Consider the following 20,993-nt stretch of genomic DNA (forward strand, 5'->3'; position numbering starts at 1 on the left):
CCAGCTAATTTTTGTATTTTTAGTAGAGACGGAGTTTATTGGCCAGGCTGGTCTCAAACTCCTGACCTCAAGTGATCTGCTCACCTCGGCCTCCCAAACTGCTTTGATTACAGGTGTGAGCCACCGTGCCCGGCCTCCTCTTCATGATTTTTGTCTAAGCACAGACAAAAACAAGATCTCTGTGCCACCCACAAAGCACCAAACATCTTGGTAAATGTTCCTTTTTCCCCAGTCAGCCTCACCCCCACTTTCTGACAGCAGCCAATCCAGAGCTCACCCTAGCTTCCTTAAACCCTCCTCAAGTCACGCTGCCAAACCCCACGGGGGTTTGGATCCTAACAGCATCTTACTGAGACGCCCCGTGGTTCCCCACGCTGTGTGTTCTCCCTCATTGCGCCGACCAGTGAGCCCCACCTGTGCACCTCCAGCTGTTCTGGGTTGTCTGGGGTCATTGACACCCGAGACAGATGATATCTGGGCCTTCTGGACTCAAGTGCAGGTTTCTCCTACTCTTGATCTTGAACTAGTCATTTTCCTTTTAGGACCGAAATGACCTTATTTCTGTAGAGAGGTGGCTGGTGGGACCCATGCGATGCCACGGTAGATGGGAAGTTTGTGAATTTCAAGTGCCCTTTGGGTGTTAGCTGACTTTGTCATCATGATTCTTCTCATTTACAGAGGGGGAAACAGGCCTGAAGGGGAAGTCCCACAGCTGGGAGGTGGCAGAGCTGAGGCTCCAGCTCTGGAATGACTGACCCCAGCGTCCTAGCTTTGAGCCACCTGACCTCCCACCTTGTGATCCTCAGATGTGGTCGGGGGTGGTGGAAAGAGGTCAGAGGATTTGAGCAAGGAGTTCTTGAGACTCAGTGCCCTGGAATCAAGCACCTCACCCCCAGGGCCAGCCCTCCCGGGTCGTGAGCTGAGCTGGGGGCAGCCCTCCAAGTTCATGGTCCACATCTTGGACATTCCTGCCCACCCGGAGCGCTCAGCCCTTTGTGCCAAGAGGATCTCAGCTGGTTCACATTCTGAGGAGACTGTGTTCTGGAATGTGCTGCCCTTTCAGCTTAGAAAGAGAAGGAATTTGGGTCTTTTCGGGATAAAGCCTGCCTTGTGGGAGAAGAAAGGGAGAGTAACGCTTTGCATGTGCAAAATACTTTAAACATGGTTTTGCATCTATGTGTTTAAACTTCAAACAACCACATGAGTTCAGTGTGATTATTTTTGCTTGATAGATGGAGAACCACACTCAGAGGAGGCAAGTCACAGGCTCAAGGACACACAACCGTGGGACTGGGACTTGAACCTTGGGTTGTGGACCCCCAAGGTGGGTTTTTGTTTTGAGACGGAGTTTTTCACTCTCTCACCCAGGCTGGAGTGCAGTGGCATGATCTTGGCTCACTGCAACCTCTGCCTCCTGGGTTCAAGCGATTCTCCTGCCTCAGCCTCCCGAGTAGTTGGGACTACAGGCACACACGCCATCACACCTTGCTAATGTTTTAAGTATTTTTAGTAGAGACAGAATTTCACCATGTTGGCCAGGCTGGTCTTGAACTCCTGACCTCAAGTGATTTGCCCACCTCGGTCTCCCAAAGTGCTGGGATTACAGGTGTGAGCCACTGTGCCCAGGCCAAGGTGGGTTTTTGACCCCCTACTTTCCAGTTGCATTGGATTTCAGGCCCTGGGTGCCCACCTAGGACCCCCTGTTGGAGGTAGAGGGGCTGGGGTCTGGTGATGGGGCCACTGCTGACCTCTCTGCCTGTGTCCCCTGCCCTTGTGTCCCAGGCTGCAGTGGAAGCACACCTCCTCCCTGAAGGTGGCCAACGAGCCCGTCTTAGCCTTCACGCAGGGCAGCCCTGAGCGAGAGGCCCTGCAAAAGGTAACGGGGAGGGTGGGGGGCACCCGAGAGGTACAGGGCACGGAGCAGAGGCCGCCCCCAGCAGCCCTGAGCTAGTGCTCCGTGCCTGCAGCCATCACCCACTTCCACTCTTGCTCCCAGCCTTGGGAGGAAGCCTGGGAGGGCTGTGGGTCTGGAGTGTGGGAACAGCTGTGAGGACCAGTGTGGCAGCCTAGAGCTACTTTGGGGCTTCTCAGGCCAGGTCAGATGTCATAAGCCCAGTTGTTTTATACTTAAACATGTTTTCCAGTGAATTGCCAGCATTTTAAAGATCATGAGACTTCACATAAGTTTCAGGTGCAGTTTTTTTATCTCTGTGTCATGGGTAGACTTCACCTTCCTGCAGGGTGACAATGGCTGGAGCAGAGTTCGGCTGCCCCCGAGGGGAGCACACGTTCTCTGATGGCCGCCGACCCGGCCTGGCCCCCTTCTCATTTCTGTGTCAGCCTTGGCCTCTCTGTCTGTGGACTCTGCGTTAGGGTTTTAGATGGGAGGAAGCAAGGAAGGCAGTGACCATACCCGCTCTTGTCCCTCTCCCTAGGCCTTGAAGGACCTGAAGGGCCGGACGGAAGCCATCCCATGCGTGGTGGGGGATGAGGAGGTGTGGACATCGGACGTGCAGTACCAGGTGTCGGTATGTCCAGCCGGTGGGCAGGGCTCAGCCCCTCCCCTGAATATGTGACCTCTTTCTCTGACAGCTCGTAAGCTTATAATGTGTGGGCTTTGACTTCAAGGCCTTTATAGTGCCCCTCCCCACCCCAGATTTTGAATTCTGTGGACCAGTAAAACTTCCCAAAGCAAAGGACGGCACCCACACTGCATCCAGCTGCTAGCGGCACCGTGTGTCTGGGCAAGAAAGGCCATGAGGGGTCCACACAGCATCTTCTGTTATTCCTCATAGATTTCTTGCCAAGGGGATTTGGGAGCTAATGGCAAAAAGCTGGGCCCCAGGCCCTGAGCTCCTCAGATGGCATTGGCCTAAGAAGGCCCCATGCTTGGAGTTCATCCTTCCAGAAACTGGCAGGCACTTTACATGGGCCAGGAAACTCATAGGTCTGTGATTTGGAGGAGAGTAAAAGGTCGGGCCTTTTGCAAACAGGGCAAGCACATTCTGGCTCTGTCCGGCTGAAACCCTGGGCAGATGTGTGCAGGGGGAGGGATGACTGAGCGGGAGGACCCAGGTCCCCCAGTCTGAAGGTTCCCAGGACAGCCTGGGGCAGCAGTTGACCACAGAGGTGTCCTGGAGCTCTTGTCGCTGGGTCAGGACTACCTGGAGCTGTCTAAGCGTGGCCTGGGCTCTGCAGGCCTTGGCCAGGTCACTCTGTCTGCACTGGGTGTGTGTGCAGGTGCCAACTGACAGCAGCACCTACCGCCCAGCTCCCTGGTTGTCTCTGTAACTGCCTAGAGCCTGCCCTTACCTGCAGCTCCCCGGGCGTCCGAGGCCGCATGGCAGCCGGGGTTTTTCCAGGCAGCGAGGCTCCGGCATTCTGATAAGGCCCTGGGTGGATACTGCTGATTTTCATTTCCCACATTGCCTCGCCGACCTGGCTGGAGGTTCTGGCCACGTGCTGATCACTGTGGCACCAGACATTTGGGGTACTGGGGCATGTGAGGGCAGGATCTATGTTTGCTGGGACATAGCACTGACGGGGCTCTGTAGTCCACTGGGGCCCAGGTTGCAGCCACCTTCTCAGCCCCTAAGCATCACAGGCCAATCTCAGGTAGGGTCAGAATATACAGTGACTGTGCCAAAGTTTAACATGAAGGAGAATGGTCACTTTCTACTCAAGCCTAGACCAGTGCTGGCCAATAGAATTTCCTGCAGTGACGGCAGAAATGTGCCAGATCTGCATTGTCCGTTCCAGCGGCCACGAGCCACGTGTGGTTGTCCGGCATGTGAAATGTGGCTCGTGGCTACTGTTTGAGACAGGAAAGCTCCAATAACTCACCAGAAGACGGATAGGTAGCAAAAGTGTTAGCTGTTGTGATATAAACTCTCTTGCCAGCCCTGGGAAGGAAAGAAGTGAAATTTCTCCCTACTCTGTTGGTCGTGCTGGCATTCACCACTGCCAGGCATTAGGTTTTGAAGGGAAGACAAGGGTTAAAGAAAGACACACACACAGAGAGGGCGGCTGAGACAGCAACACTGTATATTGCAGAAACCTGAGGAAGTGGGGGACCAGCTTAATGCCAGGGCCCACCGCTGCTTCCAGGCTGGGGTACTCATCGGTATAGGTGGACGGGTCTGGGCAGTATGGCTTGCTGCCTGGCAGGATATTGATAAGAGGTTGTTATGATCAGGTGGTTTGGCCCCCTCCAGTGGGATGTCATCGTGGTGTTCCTTATACCTTTACCCAGCAAGATATGATAGGGATGTTTCTTTTTCTTCCTTTTTTTTGAGACGGAGTCTTGCTCTGTCGCCCAGGCTGGAGTGCAGTGGCGAGATCTCGGCTCACTGTAAGCTCCGCCTCCTGGGTTCATGCCATTCTCCCGCCTCAGCCTCCCAAGTAACTGGGACTACAGGCACCCGCCACCACGCCCGGCTAATTTTTTGTATTTTTAGTAGAGACGGGGTTTCACCGTGTTAGCCAGGATGGTCTCAATCTTCTGACCTTGTGATCCGCCCGCCTCGGCCTCCCAAAATGCTGGGATTGCAGGCGTGAGCCACTGTGCCCGGCCGATAGGGAAGTTTCTTTAGGTGGGCCTTTGTCCGCCTTGCGGTCACAGGTGGCTGAGCCGGATGTTTCTCATGACCTGAGCTCCCATGAAATGTTTTACTTGGACCAAGGCCTGCAAAATAGCGGGGAGCTTACAAAATGGTGCGGTTTGAACCAACACCAGGTTCTGTTTATAAATGTTTGTTGAGGATCTTCCTATTTAGATTAGTAAATCTGGGGCTTAGGAAGCAATTGCTCTGTCCATAATGGCTTTGGGGCAGGGCGGAAGTCCCAAGCATTTCACAACACCGGTGCGTTCTTTTTGACCTCACCTGGTCATGTTGCCCATGGTCATAGCCTCATGCTGGACCAAAGAATTTTCATCCATGATCCCCTTTGGTTCTCCTGTCCATGCTAAGAGACAGGGAGGGCAGTCCGCATTTCCTAGATGAGGAGACTTAGGGGAGGAAGCGAGCTTACCTGGGGCCTCACAGCTAGTAGGTGGCAGAGCCAGGATTCGAACCCATGTCTCCCTGACCACAAAGGTCCGTGCTTTCCTAGAAAGACCTGTGGTGTGTGCCTTTCTCCTGGACGGCGAGCCTTCCGGAGAAGGAGCCACTCTTACTCATTGTATGGTGGGTACACCAGCACTCTTAATAGGGAGCAACCTGTGGGCTGGGCACTGGGGAGGGCTTCATGGGAGCAGGCCGGGGACAGCAGGCCGTGTCCAGGTCTTTCCTGGAAAACCAGCTCTGAGCTCGGCCCTCTCCATCCTTATCCTGGCACCTCCCTCCTGGACAGGGACCTCACTTCTCTCTCCTTTCAGCCTTTTAACCATGGACACAAGGTGGCCAAGTTCTGTTACGCAGACAAGGTGAGTGAGCTCCTGCTGCTGGTGACCGGGGGGTTAGGGTTGCTGCCCCTGCCCTGCCCTGCCAGCTGCTGATATGGGGGTGGGCATCAGTTGCTGTGTCCTTCTTTGGCCATGGTAGATAGGTGGCCAGGGGGCGGCTGGCACTGAGGGAGTCCCTGGGTGATGTCTTTGACTGGGCCAGGCATGCAAAGGTTAACTTGAGCCAAATGCAAGCTGCCTCAGCCAGGGCCGAGACATTCCCAGACATGCCCGTGGTAGGGCAGATCTTGGACTGGGGAGGAGGTGGATTCTGGAAGGCTGAGTCAGGGCAATTGGAGACACCATCGATGGAAAGCCAGGCCGAGAATTGGCACTGGAAAGGGCCAGCACGAGGGGCTGGGGTGACTGGGGGTCCAGGAGCTGGCATTGTGTGGCGATGAGGGCAGTTGGGGTCTGGAGGCCAGCAGCAGAGCCGTGTCTCAGGCTCCAGTTGACCTCAAGTTTCTGAATGGTGGGTTCAGGGGCACCAGGTCCCAAGAATAAGGTGAGGTTTTCATTAGACCAGAGAGAAAGTGGAGCCAGTTTAACAGCTGTGGGACTCAGCGCCAAGGCCTTAGAGAGCTGACCAACCTGGCCGGGCCCTTCAGGCTTCAGACTGCCAACCGCTACAGGCTCTGACGGGACGCTGTTGGCAGTTGTGATGGCAGGGGGCTGAGGGACCAGGCGACAGGCATTGTCCCTGGATGGAAGAGAGTGGCCTTCCAGCTCTCTCCTCCCTCGCTCACTCCCCAGGGCCCTTCCCGCTGCAGGCGGCAGTCCCCAACCTCTCCCTCTCCCTTTAGAGCCTGCTCAACAAAGCCATCGAGGCTGCCCTGGCTGCCCGGAAGGAGTGGGACCTGAAGCCTATTGCAGACCGAGCCCAGATCTTCCTGAAGGCGGCAGACATGCTGAGTGGGCCTCACAGGGCTGAGATCCTCGCCAAGACCATGGTGGGACAGGTGAGGTGCTGGTGGGTCTGGGTGGGTGGAACGGGGTGGGCTGGGAGTCAGCCGTGCCCCACCCATGGCAGCAGACATCAGCTGAAGCGCTTCTGGGTCCCAAGCCCTTTTGGGGACCCAGAGATGTCCTCAAGGGACAAGGCCTAGGAGCTGGGATGGATGATCACAAGTTATTGTGCAGAGCCCGTGCGTCCTGCCTCGGAAATGTCCCCTGTCCTCCATCCCTCTGCCCTCGCTCCTAGGCTTCGTCATGCTTTGCCTGGACAGGTGGTGGCCTGCACTGTCTCCCTGCCTCCCAGCTTGCTCAGCCCCTCGCCGCCCTCAGAATGGTCTTTCCAACACCTCCAGGATGTCACTCCTGGCTTACGACCCACCCAGACCTCTCCACCGCTGAGAGGCAAGTCCCAAGACCTGAGCCCCATATCCAGGGCCCTTCTGCCCACCTCTGTCCGGCTCGCCCGCTATCGTGCCCTTCCATGCCAAGCTGTCCCACCCATGGTGTAGCCATCTGGGACTTAGCAGGACTCCCTGGTCACGGCAGACATCCTCTCTGCCTCTGCCCGCTGTGTCCTCCTGCCTGGAATGCTTGCTGTCTGTTCCATGCTCAGTGAACTCTTACCTCCTGGTCCAGCCCTGATGTCACCCCCTCCGTGAGGCTTCCTGAGTCTTCTCCAGCCGAAAGGACTATTCCTGCCTCTGTTTCCCCAGAGCATGTTGTTCCTGCATCAGTTACAGCTCAGATTATACTGGAGTAGAGTGAGTTCCTAGGTACTGCCTCTTTACAAGCTTTTTGGACATAGTAAACATGTCTTGACATTCTCAGTCTTTTTCTCGTCTTTGCATGATACCTTTCACGAGGCATAGCAAGCCCCTGATCAATGGTTTTCTCTGCACAGAGCTGGCACGACAGCTTCTCGCCCTGCTAAATGCAAGTTGAGGGAGGAGTGTCTCTAGCAGGCAGAGTGTGTGGGGGACAGGAGCCGAGAGAGAAAGGTTTATTTCACCACCTCCAGGACCTGAGCCCTACGCTGCCAACTAACCTGGGTTCCTGAAGGGTAAATTGCAGGAGCCAGAACCCAGGCTGCTTGCCACCGCCTGCTCCCCGGGCCTCATGGTGAGCACCCCCTCTGCTGCACAGAGCTGGTATGGCAGCCCCTCATCCTGCTGAATGCCTCCTTAGATTGGCTCAGCAGCCCTCTGGCGTGGGTGTCCAGCTCTGCGTGTTCCCAGTGAGCCGCACATTGCTGGGAAGACAGTCTAGGATCAGTTTAGGCTCTCTCTGTATTTGGCCTAAGACTCAGGAACTTCTAGGAAGCCAGGTACACATCTTAGCTCAGCTTCCTGGGCTGTGTGTCTGTAATAGGTCATGCACCTGCCAGTGACCTTGGGTGCCAAGAGGGGGCCACGTCAATCTGGAAAAGCCCCGTTCTTGGCTGTACACAATTTTTTTCCCTGCAGCTCACATTCACTGTTAGTAACAATGGACGGTTTAAGGGAATCACAGTCACTCTCCTCTTGGTTTTTGGCCCAAACTAACCAGCAAGGCCAAACATCATTCCTGGAGAAGGAACCATCCGCCTCCCACACACCGAGTCTCTGTCCTGGTTTTCCAGTGACCAGTTTCCGGCTCATGCTAGTCTGCCCTTCTGTCTGGAAGGCTCTGATCCTGAATTTGGTCTGAGGCTTGACCATAGATCCTTTGCCATCCTCCACCATTCAGAGTTGCTATGAAACGAAGACAGTGCATGGGAAGTACCTGGCCTGCTGCAGAGGATCAGTCAATTCTGCTGATCCCCGTCCAGCCCAGAGGGCCGGCTGCAGGAGATGCTGGCTCAAGGGCTTGAGAATCCTTTCCCTCTCAGCCCCCGGGACGGGGCCTGGTCAGCCCTCCAAATGTTTCCTGGTCCCTGCTGGGGCCTGGCTCAGTGCTCGCGTTGGGCACAGGGTCAGATGTGAGAAGAGGATGGACAGGAGGCTGTTAGCTGTTCCTGACCCCTGGCCCTCTGCCTTGCAGGGTAAGACCGTGATCCAAGCGGAGATTGACGCTGCAGCGGAACTCATCGACTTCTTCCGGTTCAACGCCAAGTATGCGGTAGAACTGGAGGGGCAGCAGCCCATCAGCGTGCCCCCGAGCACCAACAGCACGGTGTACCGGGGTCTGGAGGTACCTGCAGGAGGCAGTGGGCGGACACACGGGGCAGCCCAACGCCGTGGGCTTGGCCTCACTGCTGCCTCCTTCCCCAGGGCTTCGTGGCGGCCATCTCGCCCTTTAACTTCACTGCAATAGGCGGCAACCTGGCAGGGGCACCGGCACTGATGGTGAGATGTGGGCACAGGTGGGACAGCGGCAGCTGATTGTCCTCCTGGTCCCAGCAGACAGACAGAGGCCACCCTGAGCCCCTTGGGTCTCAGCCTAGTCATGGGGAGAGGCATAGAATGTGGAGGCCACTTGGGGCCGTGGGTAGGCTTTGGGACCAGAGACCCAGTTTGAATCCCAGCATCGTCCCTCTCTACCTGGGAGACCCTGGCAGTCCCCAAATTTCTCTGAGGCACAATTTCCTCATCTGCAAAGTGGAAATAATAGGAAAGCCTCCATGACTGGGTTGTGAGACTCAAATGAGACACATCCAGCAGCAGGCAGGGCTGGCCCGGAGCTGGCTGAGTGTTGGCGGCTCTGTTGATGACAATTACCGCTGACCTTCGGTGCTCACCACGTGCCTGCTGCTGTCAAGCGTGGCATGGAGATGATCTCATTTCATCCTCTCAGCAGCTCCGAGAGGGAGTTGTGACTCTGCCTCTTTGCCAGATGACAAAACTGAGACACGCAGCCGTGACTTACTTGGCAAGACTGAGTGACTAGTAAATAAATGATGGAGCAGAGAAGGATTTGGATGTAGAGTCTCTCTCGGGGTTGATGGTATTCAAGTCACTCCTCTGCCATTATCGGAGTGAGGGTGGCTGTTACTGGATGAAGTCCCTGGCCTATGGGGGAGACTCAGCCCAGCTCCCAGACAGCCTGGGCGGGAGAGGTCCACATAGTCATCGGGGACCCCGAGCCCCAGACAGGGGCGCTGAATGCTGATGCCGGGGTGTGTACTAGGGACATGCGTGGGAACATCCTCATGCATCTGTGCACAGACAAACACGGTGCATGGCCAGGCATCCACGTGCCTGGCTGCTGCACATGCCTGGCCCAGGATGTGTGCTGAGAGAGCCCGTGTACACTTGCCCCGCCGCGCCCAGTGAGCACTCAGCGACTAGCACAAAGAACAGACCTGCCCAGGTGATGGCAGGACTGGTTGGTGCAGGCTGCTGGGGAAAGGGAGCCTTGGCTGGAGCATGGGGTAGATCGGGCCGTGCCGTGGTCTCCTTGGCAGGGACTTTTGGAGACGGGGCCAGACGCCTTGGAGGAGTGGGGTCCGGTAGGGGATGTCCTGGTTGGCACAGGGTCTGGTGGTTCCAGGTGAGGGACGACCATGCTGTAGGGTGGGGGTGGGGGTTGAGGGCTGGTGGCACCATCCTCATGCATCACCAGAACACCTCCCGTGCAGGGCAACGTGGTCCTGTGGAAGCCCAGTGACACCGCCATGCTGGCCAGCTATGCCGTCTACCGCGTCCTCCGGGAGGCCGGCCTGCCCCCCAACATCATCCAGTTTGTGCCAGCGGATGGGCCTCTATTTGGGGACACTGTCACCAGCTCAGAGCACCTCTGTGGCATCAACTTCACAGGCAGTGTGCCGTAAGTCCCTGGGGATGCTGTAGGCTGGGGTGGCTAGGGGACGTTCACAGGCAACCCCGGTCACCTGCTGTCTGTGAACCCAGGGTCATACACTGACCCTACTCCTTTACTTGCTGTGTGGCTGTGAGTGAGCCACTTCACCTCTCTGAGCTTCCATTTCTTCATCTGTACACGGAGTGATTATCCTTAATTTGCAGAGTCATTGCAAGGATTAAACGTGTTAATGAACAGGAAAGAGCTTCGCAGGCTGGAAGTGCACCCTACGGCTGTGGGTGATATTGATTTCAGTGCTACCTCTGCTACTGGGGAGGACACAGGGGAGCATAGAATGAATTGGAGGAGTCAGGAAGGCTTCTTGAGGAGGTGGCATCTAAGCAGAGGAGTTGGCCAGGCAGAGGGGAAGAGGCAGGAGAAGAATATATATGTTGGGAGAGGGAACAGCACATACGATGTCGTCAAGGCAAAAACATGTGTTCTGGGGCATGGCCGGATCCTGTGTGGCTGGAGTGTGGAGTTTGGGGGCGACAGGGCAAGACAGTGAGGGCGGGGCATGGTTCGAGTTGAGGTAGGGGAGGCAGGCTGCTACCTGATCTCGACCGTGCATGCACTCACTGGCTGAGCAGGTAATTTGGAGCTCACACTAAGGCCCAGTGGTGAACACACACCAGGGACAAGGTCCCAGCTCTCAGGCTGGAGGTGGCAGTGGGGGGTGGTTAGTCTGGTGACCATAAGATACTTAGGAGTCTGCAAAGGTGTCTGGCCTTTATCCTGAAGGTGATGGGAGCCATGGAAGGTATCAAGCAGGGAGAGTGGCTGAGTCAGAGTTCTGTGTCAGCAGAGATTGCAAGTCATGGCCCCCAAATTGTTTCTGGCAAGAGGCTCTACTTTTTTTGACTCCTAACAGTGATGGCCCAAGTTTGTATAATTGGGACAATTTCACAGATAAATCCAAATCTTGGCCTGTCTTGGTGCCCTGGATCTGGATGCTCTGATCTTGCATTTCCTGGTGGTACCACTGGCTGGAGTGGGTGCGCTGTGGCTCTCTGCATACCTGATCCACCCTGTTTCCTTTCCCTGCTGACTCCTATGGGTCCCTGTGTTTGCACCCTCATCCTCAATGATTTCTCTGTGGCCTGACGCAGGAGACTAGCCAGGAGCTGTCGACCTCCAGGGAGGGGTGGGGGGGGCTTGAAGCAGGGGAGAGACGGGGGATGTGGAGAAGGGGGCAGGTTGAGGTGAGTAGGATGCAGGGAAGCACAGGGCCCATTGCCTGTCCTGGAGTTGGGGTTGGGGTGGGTGTGGGTGTGGGGATGAGGGGGGTAATCAGCGAGAATGTTCAAGATGGGCACCTGGGAGGGCGAGCGGGCTCAGGGGAAGATGAATCTCGTGTTGGTCACTTCAGGTGTTATCTGAGTGGACATGCCTGGAGGCAGCCAGAGACCTGGGTCTGCAGCTTGGGGTCCTTCTTACCTCCTCTTCCAGGCCCCAAGCTCTGCCACCCCCTTCCCTGCAGCTTTGCCGGGGGTGGGGGTGGGTGGTGGCAGCGTTAGAACTGCTGACAAGGGCCGTTTTCCAAAAGGCCTGCTCCGGCAGCCACGGGCCCCTGGGCTCCCCGCCTATCAGCGGGTGGAGCGGGCCTGGCCCCCATTCTCCACGCTCTGATGAGCAGCGGGCTTAAAGGTGGGAAGGCCATAAATTAGTATTAGCTACTGTGTCGCTGGCTCCCGGGTGATTAGCATTTTTATTGTTTTGTGGTGCTGAGGTTGGTCACACTTGGAGCCTGGGGAGGAGGCGAGGCCCTCCAGGGTGGCAGCTTCGGGTGGGGCCTGAGCTCCCTCTCCCAGGACTCTGCTTGGTTTGGCCTTTCAGGCCTGGGCGCTGGGCTTGGCGGGGATCCTTCGCAGACCACAGCGGGATCTGTCCCCTTCGAGATACCTGCAGTGTGCCCAGCATGTCTTAAGCACTTGCCTCACACTTGAACTCATCACAAAACAACCCTGCCAGGTCAGGATTGTTCTCCCTGCTTCCCAGATGAGGTGCAGAATTCGAGGCTCAGAGAGGTTAAGTAATGAACCCAGGATCACACAGTGCTGAGTGTCCTCCTGGCTCAGCGTGGACCTCCTCTGCACCATCTTGCTGCCTAGCCCCCTGTTGCCCCCTCCCTGTAGTCTTGGAATGCAGCCTGTTCCCAGCTGCCATCCCCGACTTGGCTCCCACCTCCTGCTGGGCTGCTCCCCACAGTGTTCCTCCCTGGGCTTTTCTGCCCCCTTCCTCTGGCCTGGCTCCCTGATCTCCACCCTTTCTCCTGTGGTTCCAGCACCTTCAAACACCTGTGGAAGCAGGTAGCCCAGAACCTGGACCGGTTCCGCACCTTCCCACGCCTGGCTGGAGGTAAGGCCTGCCTCACCTCCTCCTCCCCTGTGGCCCCAAGGACCCCTCCCCTGGCCATTATGAAAGAGGAGGGAGGTAGAGGGGATCCAGCCACGAGTCAGGTGGATGAACCATTTCAGGCACCAGCACTGCCCAATGGAACTTTTTGTGATGAGGGATGCGTCCAGGACCTTCACTCTCCAATACGCAGCCACCAGCCACACGAGGCCATGGAGTCCTTGAAGGGTGGCCTGTGTGACTGAGGAACTGCGTATCTAGTTTTCTTTCATTTTAATTAAGTTAAATCTTAGTAGCCACTCATGGCTGGTGGCTGCTGTGTCGGGCAGTGCAGCTCTAAGCTGAGGCAAGTGCAAATGCAGATACCAGAAGTGGGAATGAACTTGTATTTGAAGAAACAAAGCAAAGCCCGTGAGTAGGGAGGGAGGAAGGCTGGTAGGAGAATACGGGCTGAGAGGTAGTCATGGCTGGACCTTGTTGGCATATTAAAATTTTCCCACAAAGAAACCGTTTCATGGTCAAAGGAATTTGGCATGTGTGGTTTTAAAGCAAAATGGACTCCTCCCGTGCAGAACTTCTCAGAGCCTTGATTGCTCTAATATGCATGGCACATCTTCAAGGGCAAGGTCTGCCATGCAGTATTTCCCACACTCACTGGGCCATGGAACCCCGTTTCTGCAAAGACCCCATGGACCAAGTGTTTTGTGGAGCACATTTTGGGAATGTGCTGAGACATAGAGGGAGGAAGAGCTGCAGCTAGCACGTGACCAGCAGAGCTGGGACTGGTGGTTCAGCATGTTTCTCTGTGGGGTGAAGTAGGGCCCACCGGGGAGTCTGGACCCTGTTCCTGGACTGGTGGGAGCTCAGATGGGGGTGTCAGGGAAGGTGAACGCTCCTCAGGGTCAGCTGTGTGGCTTTCTGCTCTCAGAGCCTCCTTCCCTGCCTCCCTGAGGGAGAGAGGCGGCTGGTTACACTCTCCAACTTGGAGCAGGTGACTTTGTCTCTCTGTGCCTCAGTTTTCTTGGCTTGAAATTGGGGATAGTAATGGGAGGTTGTTGCGAGGCTTCGGTCGGATAAAGTGTAGAGTACTTCGTCCAGAGTTGGGCAGCTGTTAAGTGCTTCCAGCTGCTATTAGCTGCTGCTTCCCACGTGGGGAGGAAACTGAGGCCAGGAGGGTGAAGTGACCTGCCTGAAGCTCCCTCCCACTGGGGAAACGGGGGAGTGGTTTCCAGCATGGGTGAGGAGGAGGGGCCCAGCCCTGGCAGCCGACATGGGGTGGGCTCCCCTGTCCCTCGTGGACAAGGGCTCAGGAGAACCTCACAAAAAGCTGTGCCCACTTCTGGGAATGGACTGGCTTTCGGGGGCCTTGGGTTCTCATCTGTCGTCTGCCGTTGTGTTGGGTAGTTTCAGTCTTCCCATTGGTGTAATGGGGCTGTTGGACCTGATCACCTCTGATGCCCTTCACCCCTCCCTGGGCCTCAGTTTCCTCGTCTGTGGAGTGGGAGAATAGGCCTGGCCCTCTGGGATGTTGGCCAGCGCTCGCTCTGAGCCTGCTCCTGCTCTGGTCTGCTCTGTGCTCGTGTTGGTCCCGGGCCATGGATGGCATAGGTGGTGCTTTGGGTCCCTAGGCAGCTGGGGGAGCCGGCTCCCCTGGTCATTTCCCCATCTCCGGCCCCTGTAGAGTGCGGCGGAAAGAACTTCCACTTTGTGCACTGCTCGGCCGACGTGGACAGTGTGGTGAGCGGGACCCTGCGCTCAGCCTTCGAGTACGGCGGTCAGAAGTGTTCCGCTTGCTCGCGTCTCTACGTGCCACACTCGCTGTGGCCGCAGATCAAAGGGCGGCTGCTGGAGGAGCACGGTCGGATCAAAGTGGGCGACGTGAGTGGCACCGTCACCCCTGCCGCGGCCCAGCGGGGGGCTGATGGGATTGGGTCCCCGGGAGGCTCCTCTGCAGCCAGGGCTGGGGTGTGTGGGGAGGGGCTCCCTTTGTCTCGGCCTGCAGCGGCTCATCTCTTCTGGCATCTCCCATGCCTCCAGCCTGCAGAGGATTTTGGGACCTTCTTCTCTGCAGTGATTGATGCCAAGGTACGGGGTGGGAAGTGGGCATTCCTGGGGCGGGGAGGGGGGCAAGCCCTGGAGTGGGTGGGAGAGGGAGGAAGAGATATGGGGGACCCTGACCCGGGGCATGACCCAGCCCCACTGCTTTGATCAAGGCAGCTCAGCAGCCGCACATACACCTCCAGTTTCAGAAAGGGTAGAATCAGCCGTAGCCAAGAAGAGCTCATCTCGTGGCCACCCTGGAACCAGGCTCAGCGAGCTCCTAATAGCATTTGCATGTGTGCATGTACACATGTGCTCATGAATGTGTTCATATAGGGCTCTGGGTGGCTACACATGTAGGTCTTTTTGCACATCCATTTGCACATAAGTACACGCATGCGTATGTCAGTAAGTCCAGCCGCACGCATGTACATGTAGAAGGCATACAGATCCTTATATGCTTCAAGAGACATGTGACCATGCATATGCCTATATATGCATTGATTGATGTGTGTCTGTTTATACGGGAGTGCCCCTGTAGTACTAACACACGTACACATGCGTGTGGACACACATAGTGTGCGTGTCCGTCCTTGTCTCTGCTGTGGCTCAGCCAGACCCTGGCTTTTGCCCTTGGTGTCCCCCGCCCCTGCCCCTATTTCAGGAGTTGGGCCCTTCAGGGGCAGGTTTTTCGGGGTGAGTGTGTTGTGGGGGCTGCCGCAGGGATGCCTTCCCAGCCTCTTTGACCTCCCTCCCTGCCCACCCCAGTCCTTTGCCCGTATCAAGAAGTGGCTGGAGCATGCGCGCTCCTCGCCCAGCCTCACCATCCTGGCCGGGGGCAAGTGTGATGACTCCGTGGGCTACTTTGTGGAACCCTGCATCGTGGAAAGCAAGGACCCTCAGGAGCCCATCATGAAGGAGGTGACTGGGGCGGGCAGCCTGGGGTCCAGAGGAGGACAGTCCCACCGGAGCACGGCACACACACAGTTCTCCTGGAGACATTCTCCTGTTTCACAGATGAGGCCCTAAAGGGAGACCCTAAAAGGGAATGCCTCCTACCAGGAGAGGGTGGAACCAGGTTTTGAGCTCAGGCTGCCTGACTCCAAATCCAGGGCAGTGTCCTTGGCTCTGGCTGGGTCTGAGCACTTCCACGACCCACAGCAGCCACGGCCACCGCAGTCATAATGGCTGACATTGATAGACTTACTGTGGGGCCAGCCGTGGCTGAGCACTTGGCTGAGATGAGGTGGTTGTTACTGTTCCCATTTTACAGATGAGAAACTGAGGTCAAGGCACTTGTCCAAGTTGGCAGTGCAGGGCTGGAGTCTGCCTGTGAAGATCTTTCCCCAGCCCCTTGGTAGCAGAGGGAACCATGAACCCTTCTGGAGGGAATGGTATCTCTGGGCAACTCTCATGCCAGCTGCTGCTGGAAGCCTCTGGGACCTGGACCCTTTGTTCTCCGGGTGTGGGTTTGGCAGGGAGAGCCAGGAAATGTTTGCATTTTTTGCCGGCTTGCGGTGAGATGGACAGGGCAGGGAGCTGGGCACGTTGCTGTCCTGGAGGGAACCCAGGAGGAGGTGGCATCTGACCCTTCTTGCAGACACCGAAGTGTAGACTGAGGCCCAGAGACTGGGGAGAGGGGATTCAGAGCAGGGGCACTGGGAGGGCTCAGGGCCCTGGTCCCGTGGAGGGCCTGACACTGGGGCATCTCTCCTAGGAGATCTTCGGGCCTGTGCTGACTGTGTACGTCTACCCGGATGACGAGTACAAGGAGACACTGCAGCTGGTTGACAGCACCACCAGTTATGGCCTCACGGGGGCAGTGTTCTCCCAGGATAAGTGAGTGGCCAGGCCGCAGCCCCGGTGCTGTGCTCTGGGTGTCCTGTCCCTGTCGGCCCTTGTCCCATCCCCACCTCCTGGACGTGGCTCCCAGTAATAATGCCGCCACTACCTTCTCTCTGTCCCCTCCCCTCAGCCCAGGCAGGCAGCCAGGGCTCCCCACATGGGCCCACAGCAGCAGGCTCTTTGTTGCCAGTACTGGTGGTGCCAGTGCCAGGGTGCCACTGGGGACCAGTGAATCTGAACCTCTAGGGGCAGGGCCAGGAATTGGTGCCTTTGACCGGCTCTGCAGGATCTGGTGGGGCCACACTGAGCGAGGCGATTGTCCCATGCTGCAGAGCAGGGCAGGCCAGGGGCTGCAGAGGCAGGATTCGAACCTGGGTCCCATAAGGCTAAACTTGAGGCTTCGCCTCTTCTTTCCTCCACATCACTGGTTGCCCCCGTGTCTGCCTCTGTGAGCGAGTGGAGGTGAACTTGGAGAGGGAGGAAGGGTGGGGGCCTGGGAGCTAGAGGGCCCCCTGCTCCTGAGGGACAGGAACATTGGACCAGGACAGGCCACTCCCTTGAACTTGGCAGTAGCCCTGCGATGAGGTGTGCCAAGCCCCTCCCCAGAGGAGGAAGCTGGGCTCAGAGACTGGGTAACCTGACTGAAGGCCCACAGCCAACAGCTGGCCACCATCCCTCATCCCCGACTCGGCCTCGTGCTGAACCTGGAAAGCCAGTGTGGGCTGGAACAGGGGTGTTGAGGCTGGAGCTGGGGCTGGAGGGCAGATGAGCTGGTTGCTCTGTCACCACTGCCCTGCTTTGTAGGGACGTCGTGCAGGAGGCCACAAAGGTGCTAAGGAATGCTGCCGGCAACTTCTACATCAACGACAAGTCCACCGGCTCGGTGGTGGGCCAGCAGCCCTTCGGGGGGGCCCGAGCCTCTGGTGAGTGGGTCCCCCTTCCCACAGGGGAGCTGAGTTCCTGGTGGGAGACCCTCAGTGCTGCGTCTCGAGGGGCTTCAGAGTAACAGGAAGGATACCATTTACTGAGCGCTGATTGTGGGCCAAGCAAGTGCGCTAGCTCAGGGTCCTTTCAGCGCACTTGTGAGCAAAGGGACTATTCTTCCCATTTTACAGAGGAGGAAACTGAGGCTCGAGGCCACATGGCCCTGGTGGGGTTGTAACTTTGGTTCCAGCAACCGTGTTTCCTGCACCGTAGCCAGTGTCCCTTAAGTCCAACCAGCTCTACTTCACAGTGGGAAACTGAGGCTCAGAAGGAGCAACAGCTTGCCAAAGGTGACTGCTCCTGAGTGGCAGAGCCAGGGCTGAACCCTGGCGTGCTGGGGTTTCCCATACCAACCAGTTCTCCAGTTCTTGGTGGACGCTGGCTGGGCGTCCTACAGTTTAACTTGATGCTAACTGCCTGGGGTTAGTGCAGACCCCATAGGTTAAGAACTCAGTCCCATAAGACTGACTCCCCAACTTCAGATGCCAGTCGCGAGTACTGGGACCCCAGGTTAGCCACACCTTGTCTGACTTGGCGACACATCAGAAGTTCCCACTTCAGTGTTGATACTTTGTTAGAACGGCTTACGGAACCCAGGGGAAGCATACTTACTATTACCCGTGTATTGCAGAGGGGATTTTAAAGGATACAGATGAACAGCCAGACGCGCAGACACATAGGGCAAAGACTGGAAGGGTCCCCAGCATGGGTACCTCCGTTACTCTGGAGTTCGGGGCTGTGCCACCCCCTTGGCACGTGGACGTGTTCACCAATCTGGAAGGTCTCCTGACCCTGTCCTTTTAGGTTTTTATGGGGGCTTCATTACACAGGCATGATTGATTCAATCATCGGCCATCGGGGTCGACTCAACCTCCAACCTCTCTGCCCTCCCTGGGCTGAAGGTTCCAAGCCTCTAATCACAGGGTTGGTTCCTTTGCCAATCAGCGCCATCCTGCAAGAGCCCTCATTAGCATAAACTCGTGTGATTAGAAGGGGCTTGTTATGAATAACCCCCATCACTCAGGAAATTCCAAGAGCTTTAGGAGCTCTGGCTAGGAACCAGGGATGAAGGCTAGACATGTACTTCTTATGGCACCCCAGGACCGTGCCAGGTCCCTGCCTCTCAGTCCAGTGCCCTCTCCATGCTGCACCCTGCCTCTTAGACATGGTAGCATCCCAGCAAGGATGCCAGGCTGGGTGCGATGTGGAGAGAACAATGGAGGCTTCCCCGCAGACTGGAGACTGGAGACAGGGGCTCCTGTCCATCCCTCTGGCTCTTCTGCATGCCCCAAGCTTGGCAGCAGGCCCGCTGCTCTCCGCCCGCGCCGCTGGCCCGTTGATTCCATCATCTCCTCCCTTCCCCTTCTGTCCAGGCTGTTGTGTCTTTTCGGAGAAAAACAGAAGTGTCTTTTCTGCAGGAACCAATGACAAGCCAGGGGGCCCACACTACATCCTCCGCTGGACGTCGCCCCAGGTCATCAAGGAGACACATAAGCCCCTGGGGGACTGGAGCTACGCGTACATGCAGTGAGCCCTGCTCGGACTCCACCGTCCTGCTGTCTGTCTGTCCAGGCAGCCGACCTCACTACACAGACCCCACTCCAGCCCCTCCACCCCTTCTTCATGCACAGCTGCCTTTCTAGAATCCAGGCTTGACCTCCTTCCTACCACCGTATTCTGGCCTCTCCCACGCCTCAGGCTCTGGTTTGAGACCGTGCTGGGGAGGAACAGGGCCACTACCCCTTATCCCACTGGCCATGTGGGAGGTATGATGGTGGTGCCTGGCAGGTTCTCTCTCTCCCCTCCACTGGGCCCAGTGGCTCAGGGACCCGGGGGAAGGAGATGGAGCGGCTCTCGGGATTCTTTGGGGAAATGGAGACCATGCTGGACCCCTTGGCAAACCTTACCACTCACAGAGGCTCCTGGCCTTGATCCCTGCCCCTCCAGGTGTCCAGAGTAAAGTGTAACTCAGGTTGACCTGTGGGGCACAGGGGGTACCAGCTGGCCTTACCCTCTCTGGTCTGGGCTGTCTACCTTCCTCACTGTATCTTTGCCCAGACCCACCTGGGCCAGTAGGCCCCTGTACCCAGCCATACACCTTAGATGCCGGCATGCCTTTCTCCAGCTGCCTGTGTTTGGCCGAGGCCCATGTGATTCCTGGTCTGCGCCACATGGCGGGGCTGGGGGGCCGCTGGAGGCCACCTGCCAAGGCATGGGATGGGCCATGATTCTGGAAAACCCTGGATGGGCCTTCATCCTATGTCAGCCTTCCCTCGGATCCTCAGGCCCTACCTCCAGAGACCTCCACTCCTAGAGCCAGTCTCAGGGTCTGGGATTTCCCTGCAGGAGCTCAGCCACCACCATGCCATGGTGACACAGGCCGAGGCAGACATTGCCCCTCCCTTCTCCCAGTCCCCAGAGGCCTGGCCTTGGGTTCCTCAGCCTGGGCTGAGGACGTTGCCTGTAGAATCCTCCTCCTCTGCGTGGGAGTGGCTCTGTGTGGACCAGTCCCTCACTGGCCCATTCTTTTTTTGACACAGCCAATCTGTGACCACGATTCCTTCTACAGATGCCTGCTGCTTGGATTCTGAGTGGTCAGGGATCCATAAAGCATGATTTTCAAGGACCGTTTTTAGGGCACTGTGAAAGTGTTGGGACTTCCTCCAGGATGCCTGCATGGGACCCCCCCTGGAGCTGGTGTGGCCGTTCCCCAAGTGCCACCGGCTCATGGATGGGGGTGGGTACCGGTGCCACCTGGGCTGGCTGTGGGTTCTGTGTCCTTCCAGGATCTGTGTCATTTCCCATGAGGGGCCAGGGCAGGTGGCTGGGGGGACACAGGCTGGAGTGTTCTCCATTCTACTGGTTCTACACTGTGAGGTGGCAATGGGATTTGCTCTGATGCCACCCGGTAAAATACCTGTTACTTAATCAAAGAGGTTGATGGTCTTTCTGGAGGGGATGGTGGTGGCAGCCAACATCTTTTAAATCTGGTGGCATTGCCAGTGTGTCAGCCGGTCACGGGCACAGTGCTCTCTGACCTCTCTGACCTTCTATCCCTTCATCCATAAGATGGGGTAAGCGCCCCCTCCCCCTGCCATGGGTCATCATGAGAATTGAATGAGTTAATATATACACATGCTTAGAATAGTGCCAGACACATAATGATTCAAAAATATTACCCATAAGGCTGGGTGCGGTGGCTGATGCCTGTAATGCCAGCACTATGGGAGGCTGAGATGGGCGGATCACTTGAGGCCTGGAGTTTGAGACCAGCCTGGCCAACATGGTGAAACCCTATCTCTACTAAAAATAAAAAAAAAAAAAAACAGGCATGGCGGTATGCACCTGTGATCCCAGCTACTTGGGGAGGCTGAGGCAGGAGAGTCACTTGAACCTGGGAAGCAGAGGTTGTGGTGAGCTGAGATCACGCCACTGCACTCCAGCCTGGGGGACAAAGCAAGACTCTGCCTCAAAAAAAAAAAAAAAAAAAAAAAGTTACCCTTTACCCATTTTCATTGTAAGAACCACTATCCTGTGTTGTGATGGTTAATTTTATGTGTCAATTTGGCTGGGCATGGTGCCCAGGTATTCGGTC

The 20,993-nt window shown here is 56.7% G+C and overlaps 1 protein-coding gene across 1 annotated transcript in view; it reads left to right on the top strand.

Annotated features, from left to right (window-relative positions):
* ALDH4A1 (aldehyde dehydrogenase 4 family member A1) overlaps window positions 1-20,331 on the top strand; it is a 31,830-nt gene extending 11,499 nt beyond the window's left edge. Inside the window, exons 2-15 of the mRNA XM_005544608.4 lie at window positions 1,783-1,876; window positions 2,436-2,528; window positions 5,378-5,425; window positions 6,247-6,402; window positions 8,417-8,566; window positions 8,647-8,721; window positions 9,954-10,141; window positions 12,459-12,532; window positions 14,211-14,407; window positions 14,567-14,614; window positions 15,338-15,490; window positions 16,287-16,408; window positions 17,219-17,337; window positions 18,817-20,331. Of these exons, the coding sequence (XP_005544665.2) occupies window positions 1,783-1,876; window positions 2,436-2,528; window positions 5,378-5,425; window positions 6,247-6,402; window positions 8,417-8,566; window positions 8,647-8,721; window positions 9,954-10,141; window positions 12,459-12,532; window positions 14,211-14,407; window positions 14,567-14,614; window positions 15,338-15,490; window positions 16,287-16,408; window positions 17,219-17,337; window positions 18,817-18,929 (1,630 nt within the window). The 3' untranslated portion in view covers window positions 18,930-20,331. The remainder of the gene's footprint in view (window positions 1-1,782; window positions 1,877-2,435; window positions 2,529-5,377; window positions 5,426-6,246; window positions 6,403-8,416; window positions 8,567-8,646; window positions 8,722-9,953; window positions 10,142-12,458; window positions 12,533-14,210; window positions 14,408-14,566; window positions 14,615-15,337; window positions 15,491-16,286; window positions 16,409-17,218; window positions 17,338-18,816) is intronic.
* The last annotated feature ends 662 nt before the right edge of the window (window positions 20,332-20,993 follow it).

This window comes from Macaca fascicularis, chromosome 1, assembly GCF_037993035.2.
Source record: "Macaca fascicularis isolate 582-1 chromosome 1, T2T-MFA8v1.1".
Lineage (NCBI taxonomy): Eukaryota > Metazoa > Chordata > Mammalia > Primates > Cercopithecidae > Macaca > Macaca fascicularis.